Here is an 18,015-nt window from a genome sequence, read left to right on the forward strand (position 1 = left end):
AAGGTCCAATGGCCTGAGCTCTGGTCTGCGAGTCCATTGGGAAAGCTGAAGGCCCAGTGTCTGCGGATTTGCGAAACCACTGGAGCTGGAGGCTGGTGATGATCTGTCTCAAAACTAATCAATATACTTCAGGACCTTTGCCGCAATATCTCCTTGTGCAGCTGGATCCTTGGTTTCCTCACTTGCAAATCCCAGTCAGTTCGGATTAGCAAAAATATCTCCATCAGCAATGATGCACCATAGGTCTGTGTACTTAGACTCCAGCTCTCCTCGCTTTATCAGCTCCAATGCCATATTTAAGTTTGCTGATGACCACTGTCATTGGCTGAATCAAAGGTGATGATGAATCAACATACTAGTGAGAGATTGAATTGTGGCACAACAACAACTGCTCACTCAATGTCAGCAAGACTGATTATTGACTTCAGGAGGAGGAATGTGGGAGTTCATGAGCCAGACCTAATTGGGAAATCAGAGGTGGAGAGGGTCAGCATCTTTAAACTCCTCAGTATTATCATTTCAGAGCATTTGTCTTGAGTCCAGCACATAGGGGCTATTTCAAAGAAGCGATGCAGTGCCTCTACTGAGAAGTTTACAAATATTTGACATGTCACCTAAAACTTTGACAGACTTAGACCATAAGACTAAGGAGCAGAAGTCGGCCATTTGGCCCATTGAGTCTGCTCCGCCATTTTATCATGAGCTGATCCATTCTCCCATTTAGTCCCACTCCCCTGCCTTCTCACCATAACCTTTGATGCCCTGGCTACTCAGATACCTATCAATCTCTGCCTTAGATACACCAATGGAAGAGCGTGACCCTCCATGGAAGACATCCCCACAATCTGAGCAGACTAGATGTTGACAAGGAAATGTTGAACATCTTCCTCGGAGTTGGAGACCTCTTCCCAGAAACAGAAGAAATACTGGAACACAAAAAATATCAAAAATACATAATAAAAGACCAACAAATTCAAGCCAATAAATACAAAAAATGTCAAGGAAGACCAGAAACAATCGAATACATTACAGGATCCTGCAGAAGTTTAACTCAATCCAATTACTTACACAGGCATATTCAAGTGGCAAACATAATTCACCAAATTCTTGCTTTGAAAACTTATAAAAGCCTGATCCATTTTAGAGTTAGAGTCCAACAAATTTTATTACAGCCAATCATTATTACAGTTGGGACAATCCATAATAACTGTCCAGATGTAATAATGCAGGATAAGCAAGCAAGAACATCTTACTTAATAGATGCAGTCGACGTTTCAGGCCGAGACCCTTCATCAGGACTAACTGAAGGAAGAGTGAGTAAGGGATTTGAAAGTTGGAGGGGGAGGGGGAGATCCAAAATGATAGGAGAAGACAGGAGGGGGAGGGATGGAGCCAAGAGCAGGGCAGGTGATAGGCAAAAGGGATACGAGAGGATCGTGGGACAGGAGGTCCGGGAAGAAAGACAAGGCGGGGGGGGGGAACCCAGAGGATGGGCAAGGGGTATATTCAGAGGGACAGAGGGAGAAAAAGGAGAGTGAGAGAAAGAATGTGTGTATAAAAATAAGTAACAGATGGGGTACGAGGGGGAGGTGGGGCATTAGCGGAAGTTAGAGAAGTCGATGTTCATGCCATCAGGTTGGAGGCTACCCAGACGGACTATAAGGTGTTGTTCCTCCAACCTGAGTGTGGCTTCATCTTTACAGTAGAGGAGGCCGTGGATAGACAGCTCTTGGCTCCATCCCTCCCCCTCCTGTCTTCTCCTATCATTTTGGATCTCTCCCTCCCCCTCCCACTTTCAAATCCCTTACTCACTCTTCCTTCAGTTAGTCCTGACGAAGGGTCTCGGCCTGAAACGTCGACTGCACCTCTTCCTAGAGATGCTGCCTGGCCTGCTGCGTTCACCAGCAACTTTTATGTGTGTTGCTTGAATTTCCAGCATCTGCAGAATTCCTGTTGTTTACTTAATAGATCTAGCCTTTCCAAACACACATAACATGCAGAAATCAAGAAGTGAAAAACACCAGAAATATGATGAATTTAAATAGGAAATTGAAAAACTATGGAACATGAGCAGGGTATACATTGTCCCAATAGTAATATCTACAACTAGTGTCATCCCAAAGTCACTATACAATAGCATTAAACAATTAGGCCTACTCAGTAATATTTATGTAAATCTCCAGAAAGCCACAATGCTAAACACCACTAGAATAGCCTGAAAGTTCCTAGCAATTCAGAACTGAGTGTGCTTTGCTATGCCCGTACTTCAGTTTTTACCAACTTGAGCTGAGAAAAATATTTTTAAAAGTAGTAACTTATTTATAGAAAACTTTTCATACATACAGACAATGTAATTCAAAGTTCTAATATGAAAATAAACTAAAAAATAAAATTAAACATGAAAATAAAAGACAAAAAGATGTTATTTGAAAGCTAGGTTGAATAAATAGGATTTGAGCTGATGTTTAAAAGTGTCAACTGAGTCTATGTCCCTTATAGATTTAGGTAATAATTTCCACAGTTTAGGAGAGTAGTTCAGAAAAGCTGACCCTCCAATTATCTTTTAAGGAAGACTGTTTAAATTTAAGAGATAAGTAGAAGATCTGAGAGCTCGAACAGGATTATATAACAAAAACGATTCTGCAATGTAACCGATTCCCCGGTTACAGATCATTACGTGCTTTAAAAACAAGTAACTTTAAAATCAATTCAAAAAGATAATGGAAACCAATGCAGAGTAGCTAGGATGGGAGTGATGATCTTGGTTTTGGTTAAAAGTCTAGAAGCAACATTGTGAATGAGTTAAAGTTTGTCAAGAGATTGCTTTGGAAGGTCAGTAAAAAGTGCATTGCAGGTATCTAGTCTATTTGATATGAAGGCGTGAATTAGTTTTTCAGCAGGTGTTATGAGACAGAAGTGGATGTACCTTTGCATATTGCTTAAGTGCAGAAATGCTACTCTGTGTAAGATTTAAAATTCAAATCTGAATCAAAGATAACACCCAGGCTTGGCCCATGGTTTATCTATTTTAATATTTTCCAAAGTTCCAGAACATCCTCTTTCTTAGCATGAACATGCCCCAGCATATTAGCCTGCTCTCTGCTATCCTTACAATTGTCTGTTTCTTTTTCAATATTTTTATTAATTTCTACATAGAAGAATACAGGGTACACAAAGATATATATTATAAGTCAAAAAAAAGATAAAATAATACCAATTACATTATATTTGAGTCACACTTGCAATCTTATTACCCTATATTCATGTAAATTAAATTAAATTGTAATGTTGAAATGTGATAATTTTATTATATAAAAAAAAGTCTAAACCCACTTCCAAGATCGAAGCTATTTGGTAAAGAAAGAAAAAAGGGGAAAAAATCCTTATTATATAGTGAAATATGTTATTAGCCAACATCCGTACTTTAACAGCAAATCAAAGGTTTTGAAAATAGTTCAAAAATGGTCTCCACAATGTTTGAACGTCTTGGCTAGATTCAGAGATTGAACAATGGATCTTCTCTAAATTTAAAAATGACATAACATCATGAGCATGAGTGGACCGAATGACATCCTCCCATTTAAGCAAGAGCGCCCTCCTAGCTATAAGAGAAATAAAAGCCAAAATGTTCAAATCAGATGTCTCCAAAATAATATCTTTTCCTTCAACAATACCGAATAAGGCAGTCAAAGGGTTAGGCTTAAAATTTACTTTGAAAAGTACAGAGAGTGTTTGAAGTGCTTCCTTCCAGTATTTGTCAAGACTCGGGCATGTCCAAAACATATGAAATAGTGAAGCTTCTCCATTGTTACATCTATCACAATAGGGAGATATATCTGAATAAAAATGAGATAGCTTATCCTTAGTCATGTGGGCCCCATGGACCACTTTAAATTGTAGGAGGGAGTGGTGGGCACATAACAATGAAGTGTTAACCAATTTAAAAACTTCATTCCAAGTTTTCTCAGAAATTGAAGTCTGTAAATCTTGTTCCCAGAGATTTTCAATTTTGTCGAAAGGAGCATTGCTCATTCCCAGCAACATGTCATAAATATTGGATATTGAACAATTATGAAAAGGTTTCAAATGAGGAATTATATCTAATAAGTTCTTATCGGAACTTTTTGGAAATGTATATAATTGAGATCGCAGAAAGTCTCTAATTTGTAGATATCGAAAAAAGTGGGTTTTTGGTAAGATATGTTTAGCTGACAATTGCTCAAACAAAAAGAGACTTGCTCCAACAAACAAATCCTGGAAGCATTTAATACCCAATCTATCCCATTCTTTGAAAACTAGATCGGTCATAGAAGGTTTAAAAAAATTAGAAAAATATAGGACTTGAAAGAGAAAATTTCAATAAACCAAGGTATTTTCTAAATTGTACCCAGATCCTCAAAGTACGTTTAACTACCAATTGTCAGTTAATTTACTTCAAGATAAAGGAAGTGAGGATTTTGGATCCTTACAATGGTCAACATTCCCTCTAACTGGTGAATTCTGAAGCAAAGTATTCAATCCTACACTGACTCTAGTAATCCTCCTGTTCTTCATTTGGATGCACAAAGCCTTGGGATTGTACTTAACCCTACTTGCCATGGCCTTCCATAAGACCATAGAATATCGAAGCAGAATTAGGCCATGTGTCCCATCAAGTCTGTTTCACCATTTTGTCATGGCTGATCAATTTTCCCCCTGAGCCACAATCTCCAACATTCTCCCTGTATCCTTTCAAGCCCTTACTAATGAAGAACCTATCAAATGTAAATAAAGACTTGGCACCATAGCTGTTTTTAACAACGAATTCCACAGATTTGCCAGTCTCTGGCTGAAGAAATTCCTCCTCATCTCTGTTCTGAAAGGATACACCTGTATTTTGAGGCTGTGTTCTCTGTTTTTAGATATACTTATCATAAGAAGCATCCTCTCCACATCCACTCTTCAGAGGTCTTTCAACATTTCATTTGATCCATTTCAATGACGTCACCCCTCATTCTTCCTCGTTCTGGTGAGTAGAGGCCCAGAGCTATCAATTGCTTCTCACAAGCTTCTCAATCCCAGAATCATTTTCGTGAACCTCTTTTGAACCCTCTCCAATGTCAGCACATCCTTTCTTAGATAAGGGGCCCAAAACTGCTCACAATACTCCAAGTGAGGTCTCACCAGTGCTTTTTAAAACTCTATAGTCTCCTTCTAGCTCTCCTAAATCCCTCCATAAGCTCCTTCCTGGCTACCTTGTAACTCTCAAGACTTCTGTCTGATCCTAGCTTCCTAAACTTTAAGACTGATTCTTACTTCCTCCTTGACTAGAACATAGAACTGTGCAGCACAGGGCGGACCCTTCGACCTACAGTGTTGTGCCAAAACAATTACATTGGTAATCAAACAGTCAACTAAACTAATCTCTTCTGCTTGTTCAATGTCCATATTCTTCCATTTCCCTCACATTCATGTGCCTATCTGAGCAACTCTCAGAAGTCCCTAACGTATCTGCCTCTACCACCACCCCAGACAACAAATGCCAGTTACCCACCACGCTCTGGGTGAAAAACCTGCCTCTTACATTTCCTTTGAACTTGCCCTCTCAGCTTAAAAGCACACCCTTTGGTATTAGAGATTTCAACCCTGGGAAAATGATACAGTGTACTCTATGATCTATGCCTCTCATAATCTCATACAGCTCTATCAGATCTCCCTGCAGTTTCCGCCGCTCCAAAAAAAACAACCCAAGTTTATCCAACCTCTTATTATCGGACTTACCCTCTAATCCAGGCAGCATCCTGGTAAACCTCTTCTGCACTCTTTCCTAAGCCTGGACAGCTTTCCTATGATGGGGCAACCAGAAGTGTATCCAGATGCGGACTAACTGGAGTTTTATAAAGCTGCAACATAATAAAGGCAGGCCTGCCGTATGTCTTCTTAACTACCCTATCACTTTTAGAGAGCTGTGAACTTAGACCCCAAAGATATTAATGCTCTCAGCAACAACGTCCCGATTCCCCATGTTCTTCTCCTTGGTATGTTCTACATCTCTTGCCAACCATGGATCCTTCACCCTACTGTCCTTTCCCTTCCTCAGTGGTTCTGTTCAGAGTAGGACAGATCTTACTAACTTGACTGAGATTTTCAAGGAGGTGTGGTATATGATTGATGAAAATAGAGCTATGGATGTTATCTACATGGATTACATAAGGCATTTGACAATCTTCAACACAGTTTGTGGCTTCGTGGCTAGTGATGAAGATTGCAAAAGGGTATAGTACAATATGCATACACAAAAAATGCTGATGAACGCTACAGGCCAGGCAGCATCTACAGGAAGAGGTACAGTTGACATTTTGGGCCGAGACCCTTCATCAGGACTAACTGAAAGAAGAGAAAGTAAGAGATTTGAAAGTGTGAAAGTGGGAAGGGGAGGGGGAGATCAAAAATGATAGGAGAAGACAGGAGGGGGAGGGATGGAGCTAAGAGCTGGAAAGTTGATTGGCAAAAGGGATACAAGGCTGGAGAAGGGAGAGGATCATGGGACGGGAGGCCTGGGGACAAAGAAAGGGAGAGGGGAACATCAGAGGATGGGCAAGTAGTTATAGTGAGGGACAGAGGGAGAAAAAAGAGAGAAAAAAAGGGAAAAGGAAAAAATAATAAATAAATAAATAAGGGATGGGGTACGAAGGGGAGGTGGGGCATTAACAGAAGTTAGAGAAGTCAATGTTCATGCCATCAGGTTGGAGGCTACCCAGACGGAATATAAGGTGTTGTTCCTCCAACCTGAGTGTGGCTTCATCTTTACAGTAGAGGAGGCCGTGGATAGACATGTCAGAATGGGAATGGGATGTGGAATTAAAATGTGTGGCCACTAGGAGATCCTGCTTTCTCTGGCGGACGGAGAGTAGGTGTTCAGTGAAACCTGCGTCGGGTCTCGTGTTATAGTACAGTATGGATCAATTGTAGACCTGGATGGAGAAATGGCAGATAGAGTTTAGTGTGGACAAGTGTCAGATGTTGTAGTTTAGCAAATATAAAGGGAAAGTGCACAGCTAATGGCACATCTTTAACCACAGTGATTATACAGAGTGATCTCAAGATTCACGTCCATGACTCCCTGGAAGTTGCTGCACAAGCTGATAGGATGGTCAGTAAATGCGTAGATGGCATGTATACCTTTATTAGTCAAGTCATTGCATTCAAAAGTCAGGAAGTTCTGTTGTAGCTAAAACTCTGTTCAGGCCACATCCGGACTATTGCATTAAATTCTCCGCATTGTAGGAAGTCTGTGCTGGCTGTGAAGAGGGTACAGAAGTTTACCAGGCATATGCTGTAAGAAGAGTTTGGAAAAACTTGGATTTTTTTCTCTGAGTACACAGAGGCTGAGGAGAGACTAAACTCGAGTTTATAAAATTCTGAGATGCATAGATAACAGCTGGTACCTTTTTCTCATGGTCAAAATGTCTAATACTAGAGGGCATGCATTTAAGATGAGGGCGTTTAAGGTCAACAAAGATGTTTGAGGCAATTTATCTTAAGCGGAGTGGAGAGTGCCTGAAAAGCACTACAGGGGTGGTGGTGGAGGCATTTAAGAGGCTCTCAGTAGGTGCACGAATACGCAGTGAATGGAGATATATGGTCCATGTGTAGAATAAATGTGTATTAGTTTAATTAAGTATCTTTAGCAATTAGTTTAGCACAACATTCTGGAGCACAGGATCTGTTCCCATGCTGTATTGCTCTGTTCTGTAATGGAGAACAGAGCTGTATGGAGTTGGGAGCTGAGGAGGCAGATTTCCTAAGGAAATGAGCTCCATGATTGTGTGAGAGACAATAGGCTGATGTTTGAGAACTGCTGTTGGCCTCTCCCGACTAGTTAGTGCATAACAACGTGAGAAATAGGAGCAGGAGTAGGCCATCTGGCCCGTCGAGCCTGCTCCACCATTCAAGAAGATCTGGTCATGGACCCTTCTCCACCCACCTGTCTTTTCCCCATAACCCTTATTCCCCTACTGTGCAAAAATCCATCCCGTCTTGTCTTAAATATATTTACAGAGGTAGCCTCCACTGCTTCATTGGGCAGAGAATTCCACAGTTCACTAGACTACACATCAACTTGTTTGTCAGCCGGATTGATTCTCAGTGAATAGAGTGCTACAAGTTCAGAACAGGGTAAATAAGAGATCCAGGGAGGGTAAGAGGCCAGATGAAGAGGTCTAGGTGGATCAGATGAAATCAAGAGAAAATGGGGATGCAGATGGACATGGCTGAAGAAGAGTTCAATGTTGTGAAAGCTCAGAATTCATTAAGATGAAGACATAGCAAATGAAATCTGGCCTCTATTGAAAGCTGATTAGTAAATGATTGAAAGGTTTATCATATGAGGAGCATCTGATGACGATGGGCCTGTACTGACCAGAATTCAGAAGAATGAGGAGGGATCTCATTGAAAGGCCTCAGTAAAGTGGATATGGAGAGGATGTTTCCTATGGTGGAGGAGTCTAAGACCAGAGTACACAGCCTCAGAATAGAGAGGCATCCATTTAGAAAGGAGATGAGGAGGAATTTCGCTTGCCAGGGAATGTGAATTTGTGAATTCATTGGTCCAGGTGGCTGTGGAGGCCAAGTCATTGGGTAAATTTAAGGCAGAGATTGATAGACTCTTGACTCGTCAGTGTATGAAGGGATATGGGGAGGAGGCAGGAGATTGGGGCTGTGAGGGAAATGGATTAGCCATAATGAAATAGCGGAGCAGACTCAATGGGCCAGGTGGCCTAAACCTGCTCCTATATCTTAAGGCTTTATGGAAATAAAATGAAAACAGGACAATAGAAGGACAAGGAGGGGCAGATTCAGGGGAGATGGGGTCAGAGGAAAGTGAAGGAAGAGAAAGGTCAGGAGGGATATTTGGAATTTAAAAACAGTTGATGTTTCTGGCATTTAATGTTGATGGAAACAGAGTGAGGCAATATTATAGGCTGCGGTCGAGAGCTTGGGTTCGTCGATGCAGGGCAATAAGCAGGAATCTCAGAATGGGATGACAATGGTAACTTGGCTAAGAGAAATATTTCATGCAGAGATTTCAAGCCAAGAAGTGGAACTCGCTCCTACAAAAAGCAACAGATACGTCACCCAATTAATAAATACCAATATCTGCTAGCCCAGACTATTTGAACTCAAAGCAGGAGACAGGTAACAGTATAAACATGCAGGACTGAATGACCTTATCCTGTTCCAATTTTATTAAAACCTCTGTTCATTTAGTGTATAATAATTTGCTTACTGTGGTATGTTTACATTATATGACCAATGCTGGGAGAGCAAATCTCAGCTGTTGTGCCTACACTAAATTGTTTGATATCAAGCTAATTAATCTCATCTGGTAATAAGAGACACTTCTACTTTAATGTAAGTTGATCATGCTAAATCATTCTCATTAGTTTCTCAGTATTATTGGATGATGCTTCATGTTGCAACTTGATATCAAGGTACAAGCATAAAATGTGTGTTAATGCAGAAAAGAAAGGTAGAGATATGAAGAAAATTAGGGAGAAAATTGCAGGAATGGGTTTTGGAAGCTGAAAGCAGAGTTCCTGTATATGATTGTACGGGTGCTAAAGTAAAGCATTGGAAAAAAGATATTTCATGCTCATTTTCATGATAAAGTTATTAGAAATGCTCTCTTTTGAGATGAGGTTTTATTTCCAATTATCAGATGTTAATGGAGTTTATTGACATTTTCATAAAAAACAGAATTCTTCAATAATATTCATCTCCCAGCCAACATGATCAAAAATGTATTAAGTCTTCATTAATTTCCTTGCTAGTTGTGAGATATGAGTGCAGCAGATTGGTTGTTTCATTTCCTATATGGGAATTACTGAACTTAAGAAGTAATTCATTGAATATTTTGGCATGTCAAATAAGCAAAATTGCTACTGTGGTCAAACATTATTCATTTTATTCTTTACTTGCATTGATATAAACATATAAATACGGACTGTGCTTTCTTGACTAACTTGAATTAATTTTGCTTTATTTTGACTGAATGTCTGGTTTATATTTCAGAACATGGATTTAACTGGAGTGCCATCAGTACCATTAATGATTGGATGTGGAATTGCCTGTATGGCCCTATTAACATTACTTGCTGTGTATGCTGCCTTTTGGAGGTACTGTGTTTTAACCTGGTAATTACAGATAAACGCTAGTTTTTAAAATGCTATCAATGATATTAAGACCATAAGACCATAAGAGAGAGGAGCAGAAGTAGGCCATTCGGCCCATCAAGTCTGCTCTGCCACTCAATCGTGGGCTGATCTAATTCTTCCAGTCATCCCCACTCCCCTGCCTTCTCCCCATACCCTGTGATGCCCTGGCTAATCAAGAACCTATCTGTCTCTGCCTTAAATACACCCAATGACTTGGCCTCCACAGCTGCTCGTGGCAACAAATTCCACAGATTTTCCACCTTCTGATGAAAGTAATTTCTCCGCATCTCAGTTCTGAAAGGAAGTCCTTCAATCCTGAAGTCGTGCCCTCTTGTCCTAGAATCGCCTACCATGGGAAATAACTTTGCCATATCTAATCTCTTCAGGCCTTTTAACATTTGGAATGTTTCTATGAGATTCCCCCCTCATTCTCCTGAACTCCAACGAATACAGCACAAGAGCTGCCAGACGTTCATCATATGGTAACCCTTTCATTCCTAGAATCATTCTTGTGAATCTTCTCTGAACCCTCTCCAATGTCAGTATATCCTTTCTAAAATAAGGAGCCCAAAACTGCACAGAACCCAAGTGTAGTCTCAAGTGAGGGTGCCTTATAGAGCTGCAACATCACAAACCTGCTCTTATATTCTATACCTCTAGAAATGAATGCCAACATCGCATTCGCTTTCTTCACAACCGAATGGAAGTTAACCTTTAGGATATCTTGCACAAGGACTCCCAAGTCCCTTTGCATCTCTGCATTTTGAATTCTCTCCCCGTCTAAATAATAGTCTGCCCATTTATTTCTTCCACCAAAGTGCATGACCATAAACTTTCCAACATTATATTTCAATTGCCATTTCTTTGCCCATTCCCTAAACTATCTAAGTCTCTCTGCAGGCTCTCTGTTTCCTCCACACTACCCACTCCTCCACCTATCTTTGTATCATCTGCAAAATTAGCCACAAATCCATTAATCCCATAGTCCAAATCATTGATGTACATCATAAAAAGCAACGGTCCCAACACCGACCCCTGTGGAACTCAACTGGTAACTGGCAGCCAGCCAGAATAGGATCCCTTTATTCCCACTCTCTGTTTCCTGCCAACCAGCCAATGCTCCACCCACGCGAGTAACTTCCCTGTGATTCCATGGGCTCTTATCTTGCTAAACAGCCTCCTGTGTGGCACCTTGTCAAAGGAAAGAAAAATGCCATTGCCATTAAAACACACAAGAGTCTGGGGGATTCGTGATCAAGTTATGGAGAGAGGTTAAGCAAATTGGGACATTTTGCAGTACCACAGGAGAATGAGGGGTGGTCTTTTCGAGGTGTATAAAGTCATGAGGGGCATAGGGTGAACACGAGAAAATCTGGAAATTCAAGCAACACACACAAAATGCTGGTGGAACACAGCAGGCCAGGCAGCATCTACCGGAAGAAGTACAGTCGACGTTTCGGGCCGAGACCCTTCGTCAGGACTAATGGAAAAAAGAAATAGTGAGAGATTTGAAACTTATATTCTGTCTGGATAGCTTCCAACCTGATAGCATAAGCACTGATTTCTCTAACTTCCGTTAATTACCCTTCTTACCCCATTCCTAATTTTTATTTTATTTTATTTTATATTTTTTCTTCTCTCTTTCCCTCTCACAATAACTCCTTGCCTGTTCTACATCTTCCGTTGGTGCTCCCCTCCCCCTTTCTTTCTTCCAAGGCCTTCCGTCCCATGATACTCCCCCTCTCCAACTATGTACCCCTTTTGCCGATCAACTTACCAGCTCTTAGCTTCATCCCTCCCCCTCCTGTCTTCTGGTATCATTTTGGATCTCCCCCTCCCACTCCCTCTTTCAAATCTCTTACTATCTCTTTTTTTCATTAGCCCTGACGAAGGGTCTCAACCCGAAACGTAAACTGTACTTCTTCCTATAGATGCTGCCTGGCCTGCTGCGTTCCACCAGCATTTTGTGTGTGTTGCATAGATAGGGTGAAGTCTTGTTCCTAAGGTAGTGGTATCAAGAACTAGAAGATGAAGGTTTAAGGTGAAAAGAGAGTGGATCCATTGGAACTTGAGGGGCAACTTCTTCACCTGGAGAGTGGGCAGCATATGGGATGCGCTGGAGGAAGTGGTTGACGGAGGTACTTTAACAACACTTAAAAGGCACTTCAACGAGATAGGATATGTTTAGAGAAATATGGGCCAAATGCAGACAAATTAGATGAACTCAGATGGGAAACCTTGGTGGGCTGTCAGGTCTAATTCCATCAGAATGATGGAAAAAGTGATCCTATTCTGTATGTTAGTGCTAGATGATGACAAAGATCACAATAACAAGAAACCTTTATCTTGTCAGATATTGCAGGGTAAGCAGCATTTTGCTGTGTCCTTTCTTTCCCACGGGAAAAACAGTTCTGCATAATACCACATTCTAACATCTGGAGGAATGTGAAGAGAATATTTAGTCATATGCTCCAGATCTTAAAAGGATATATAGAAAACCTACAGCACAATACAGGCCCTTTGGCCCAGAAATCTGTGCCAAAATGTCCTTACCTTAGAAATTACCCATAGCCCTCTATTTTTCTGAGCTCCATGTACCTGTCCAGGAGTCTCTTAAAAGACCCTATTGTATCTGCCTCCATCACCGTCACCGGTAGCCCATTCCATGCACTCACCATTTTCTGTGTAATAAAACGTACTCCTGACATCTCCTCTATACCTGCTTCCAAGCATCTTAAAACTGTGCCCTCTCATGTTAGCCATTTCAGCCCTGGGAAAAAAACTTCTGACTATCCACATGATCAGTGCCTCTCATCATCTTGTACACCTCTATCAGGTCACCTCTCATCCTCCGTTGCTCCAAGGAGAAAAGGCCAGGTTCACTCAACCTATTCTCATAAGGCATGCTCCCCAATCCAGGCAACATCCTTGTAAGTCCCCTCTGCACCCTTTCTATGGTTTCCACATCCGTCCCTTAGTGAGGCGACCGGAACTGAGCAGAGTACTCCAATTGAGGTCTGACCAGGATCCTGCGAAGCTGCAATATTACCTCTCGGCTCCTAAACTCAATCTCACGATTGATGAAGGCCAATGCACCGTATGCTTTCTTAACCACAAAGTCAACTCGCGCAGCAGCTTTGAGTGTCCTATGGACTTGGACCCCAAGATCCCTCTGATCCTCCACACTGTCAAGAGTCTTACCGTTAATACTATATTCTGTCATGATATTTGACCTACCAAAATGAACCACGTTGCTGATACCCATATACACTACATCTACTGCTCTGCCTTCATTATTGTGTTTAGTCACATCCTCAAAAAATTCAGTCAGGCTCATAAGGCACAACCTGCCTTTGACAAAGCCAAGCCGACTATTCCTAATCATATTATGCCTCTCCAAATGTTCATAAATCCTGCCCCTCAGGATCTTCTCCATCAACTTACCAACCACTGAAGTAAGACTCACTGGTCTATAATTTCCTGGGGTACCTCTACTCCCTTTCTTGAATAATGGAACAACATCCAGACTCTCCTAGAATTCTATGAAAGCTTGCTATACATTCACAAACCAAAAGCCATGGATGAACCAGGAAGTTTGTTGTCTGCTGAGGGCTAGATCTGTGCTCCACTTCCTCTTTACCCACGACTGGCTAAGTATAGCTCAAATGCCATCTATAAATTTACTGATGATACAACCATTGTTGGTAGAATTTCAAATGGAAACGAGAGGGCGTACAGGAGCGAGATATACTAGCTACTTGAGTGGTGTCACAGCAATAAGCTTGCACTCAGTGTCAGTAAGACGAAAAAGCTGATTGTGGACTTCAGAAAGGGTAAAATGAGGGAACACGAGCCAATCCTCGGAAGTGGAGAGAGTTTCTGGGTGTCAAGATCTCTGAAGATCTAACCTGGTCCCAACATATCGATGCAGCTATAGAAAAGACAACAGTTATATTTCCTTAGGAGTTTGAAGAGATTTGGTTTGCTACCTAAAGCACTCAAAAACATCTATAGATGTACCATGGAGAGCATTCTGACAGGCTGCATTACTGTCTGGTATGGGGAGTGGTGCTACTGCACAGAACCTAAGGAACCTACAGAATGTTATAAAATTAGTCAGCTCCATCTTGTGTACTAGCCTTTGTAGTATCCAAGATATCTTCAAGGAGTGGTGCTCCAGAAAGGCGGTGTCTATTATTAAGGCCCCATCACATAAGACATGCCTTCTTCCCATTGTTGCCCTCAGGAAGGAGGTACAGAAGCAATAAGGCACATACTCAGTGATTCAGAAACGACTTCTTCCCCTCTGCCATCTGATTCCTAAATGGATGCTGAACCCGTGAACACAGCTTCACTTTTTTATATATTATTTCTGTTTTGCATTATTTTTAATCTAACTATTTAGTCATGATCATAGTTATAGTCATACTTTATTGATCCTGAGGGAAAATAATTTTCATTACAGTTGCCCCAACCAAGAACAGAGTATAAATATAGCAATATAAAACCATAAATAATTAAATAGTAATATGTAAATTACACCAGGAAATAAGTCCAGGACCAGCCTATTGGCTCAGGGAGTCTGACCCTCCAAGGGAGCAGTTGTAAAGTTTGATGGCCACAGGCAGGAATGACTTCCTATGACGCTCAGTGTTTCATCTCGGTGGAATGAGTCTCTGTCTGAATGTACTCCTGTGCCCAACCAGAACATTATGTAGTGGATGGGAGACATTGACCAAGATGGCATGCAACTTGGACAGCATCCTCTTTTCGGACACCACTGTCAGAGAGTCCAGTTCCATCCCCACAACATCACTGGCCTTACGAATGAGTTTGTTGATTCTGTTGGTGTCTGCTACCCTCAGCCTGCTGCCTGAGCACACAACAGCAAACATGATAGCACTGGCCACCACAGACTCGTAAACCATCCTCAGCATCGTCCGACAGATGTTAAGGGACCTCAGTCTCCTTAGGAAATAGAGATGGCTCTGACCCTTCTCGAGACAGCCTCAGTGTTCTTTGACCAGTCCAGTTTATTGTCAATTCGTATCCCCAGGTATTTGTAATCCTCCATCAGGTCTACACTGACCCCCTGGATGGAAACAGGGGTCACCAGTGCCTTAGCCCTCCTCAGGTCTACCACCAGCTCCTTAGTCTTTTTCACATTAAGCTGCAGATAATTCTGCTCACACCATGTGACAAAGTTTCCTACCGTAGCCCTGTACTCAGCCTCACCTCCCTTGCTGATGCATCCAACAATGGCAGAGTCATCAGAAAACTTCTGAAGATATAAACATATATACTCTAATTGATTTACTTACTTATCTTTTTCTTTCTATATTATATATTGCATTGAACTGCTGCTGCTAAGTTAATAAATATCACGACACATGCCGGTGGTAATAAACCTGATTCTGATTCTGAATGGATCATAGCTTCTTTCGGTTTTGCTGAGGCTTATATCCAGATGTGATTATAGGGCCAGTTTCCCTATATATTCTTTCATCAAGCAATCCTCCTCTTGTATTGGCACCAATTCCTATGATATGGAGTGTCCTTGGATAGGCTGAGGTCTTTTCTGCAACTGATCACTGCAAATATGTAGTCATCGTGTCACAGCGTAAAACAGGTGGAAATAGCCCTTTGTCTCAAGTTGTCCATGTTGATCAGTGTCCACCAAGCTAATGCCATTTGCCCATATATATTTAAAACCTACTCTCCATGTACTGATCTAAATGTCCCTAAACGTTGTCATTGTACCAGGCTTGGTCACTTCCTTTAGAAGGTCATTCCATATACATGTCACCTTCTGTATGAAGAAGTTGCCCCTAATGTCCCTTTCAAATCTTTTACCTCTCAACTTAAACCTATGCCCTCTGTTTGTTTGTTCTGTTCCCTGGGAAAAAGACTATGTGTTCACCCTATCTCTACACCTCATGATTTTATACGCTTATAAGATCACCTCTCAATATCCTACATTCTAAGGAATTAAGTTCTAACCTATAACTCCCTATAACTCAGATCCTTGAATCATGGCAACATCCTGATAAATCTGCACTCTTTCCGGTTTATTGAAGTTTTTCCTACAAGAGGGCACCAAAACTGTAAACAATACTTCAAGTGCTGTATAACCAACTGCAACATAATGCTCCAATTCCTGAACTCAGTGGCCTGACTGATGAAGGCCAGTGTACGATGTGCCTTTTTCATCACCCTCTCTATTTTTCAGCAAACTATATATTTTTACTCATCCCTCCACTTTCTTTCTCTGACGAGTCATTATCTTCCACCATCAGGCTCTGCTTTCTACTATTGACTCATTTTATGCATCTCGCTGGAATCCCATGCAATCTTCCTTGCAGACCAGTCTGCCATGTCCTTTGACCTTGTCAAAGGCCATGCTGCAGTCCGTATAGACAATATCCACTGCCAGTGCCCTCATTCATCCTCTTGGTTACCTCAATAATTTGTCAGAAACTATTTCGCATGCACAAAACTGTGCTAAATATCTTTAATTAGATCTTGCCTATCCAAAAGTTGACTGATCCTGTATTTCAGAATCACCAGTAATTTAATTTACCCAGCACTGCTGTCAGACTCATTGGCCTTAAGCTCCCTGGCTTGTCTTTACTGTTCTTCTTAAATATTGAATAATATTAGTTCCCTCCAGCCTCCCGGAATTGCATCTATGGCTGATGATGAAGCAAATAACTGCAAGGGAGTCAAGGGGGTCTGCAACTTCTTTCCCAGCTACCCAGAAAGTCAGGGTCTGGAGAATTATCTGTCTTCAAGTGCCTTAAGGCTGGCAATACCTCCTGGAATCCAAGACATCTTCACTCACTTTCCTCATTTCTTGCATGTCCATCATGTTCTTCACAATAAAAGCTGATGAGTAATATTTTTTAAGATCTGAACCATCTTCTGTGGCTCCAAAGTTACACAGCCAAGCAGACCTTAAGTCCACCTATTCTCTCCACAACCACCCTCTTACTCTTAAATTTCCTTTAGAATCTCTTAGGATATGCATTAACTGTGCCTGCCAGATCCATCTCACGCCTACTTTTTGGGCTCCTCATTTACTCCTTAAGTGTACTCCTCCACTTAAAGTCCTGGAAGGATTCACTTGTTTCCAATTACCTAAACTCTTTTTTCCTGACCAGAACGTTAATATTTCTCTTTAGCCAAGGTTAATATGCTACCCCTGGACTCACACTTCTGAAAGTTTCCCACTTGCCAGTTATCCTATTCCCAGCAAACAGTTCACCCATTTCACTGCTACATGGTCTCACCTAATGCCCTCAAAATTGGCCTTGCTTTAATTTAGAACCATAACCTGTGGACCCCTCTTAGCTTTCACCATAAATCAGAATCATGTTTATTATCACTGGTATTTGTTGTGAAATTTGTTAACTTAGCAGCAGCAGTTCAATGCAATACATAATATAGAAGAAGAAGAGAAAAAAATAAGTAAATCAATTATAGTATATGTATATTGAATAGATTAAAATCATGCAATAAACAAACAATATATATTTAAAAAGTGAAGTAGTGTTCATGGGTTCAGTGTCCATTTTGGAATCAGATCGCAGAGGGGAAGAAGCTGTTCCTGAATCGCTGACTGTGTGCCTCCAGGTGTCTGTACCTCCTACCTGATGGTAACAGTGAGAAAAGGGCATGCAATGGGTGCTAGAGGGCCTTAATAATGGATGCTACACTTCTGAGACACTGCTCCTTGAAGATGTCCTGGGTACCTTGTAGGCTAGTACCCAAAATGGAGCTGACTAAATTTACAACCCTCTGCAACTTTTCTCGGTGCCGT

At 41.2% G+C, this 18,015-nt stretch overlaps 1 protein-coding gene across 1 annotated transcript in view; it reads left to right on the top strand.

Annotated features, from left to right (window-relative positions):
* Positions 1–18,015, top strand: part of LOC140190525 (adhesion G protein-coupled receptor B2-like) — a 1,142,782-nt gene that overhangs the window by 741,538 nt on the left and 383,229 nt on the right. The window contains exon 18 of the mRNA XM_072247176.1: positions 10,054–10,157. Coding sequence (XP_072103277.1) covers positions 10,054–10,157 — 104 coding nt within the window. The remainder of the gene's footprint in view (positions 1–10,053; positions 10,158–18,015) is intronic.

The sequence above is a fragment of the Mobula birostris genome, chromosome 30, assembly GCF_030028105.1.
Source record: "Mobula birostris isolate sMobBir1 chromosome 30, sMobBir1.hap1, whole genome shotgun sequence".
In the NCBI taxonomy this organism is placed as follows: Eukaryota; Metazoa; Chordata; class Chondrichthyes; order Myliobatiformes; family Myliobatidae; genus Mobula; species Mobula birostris.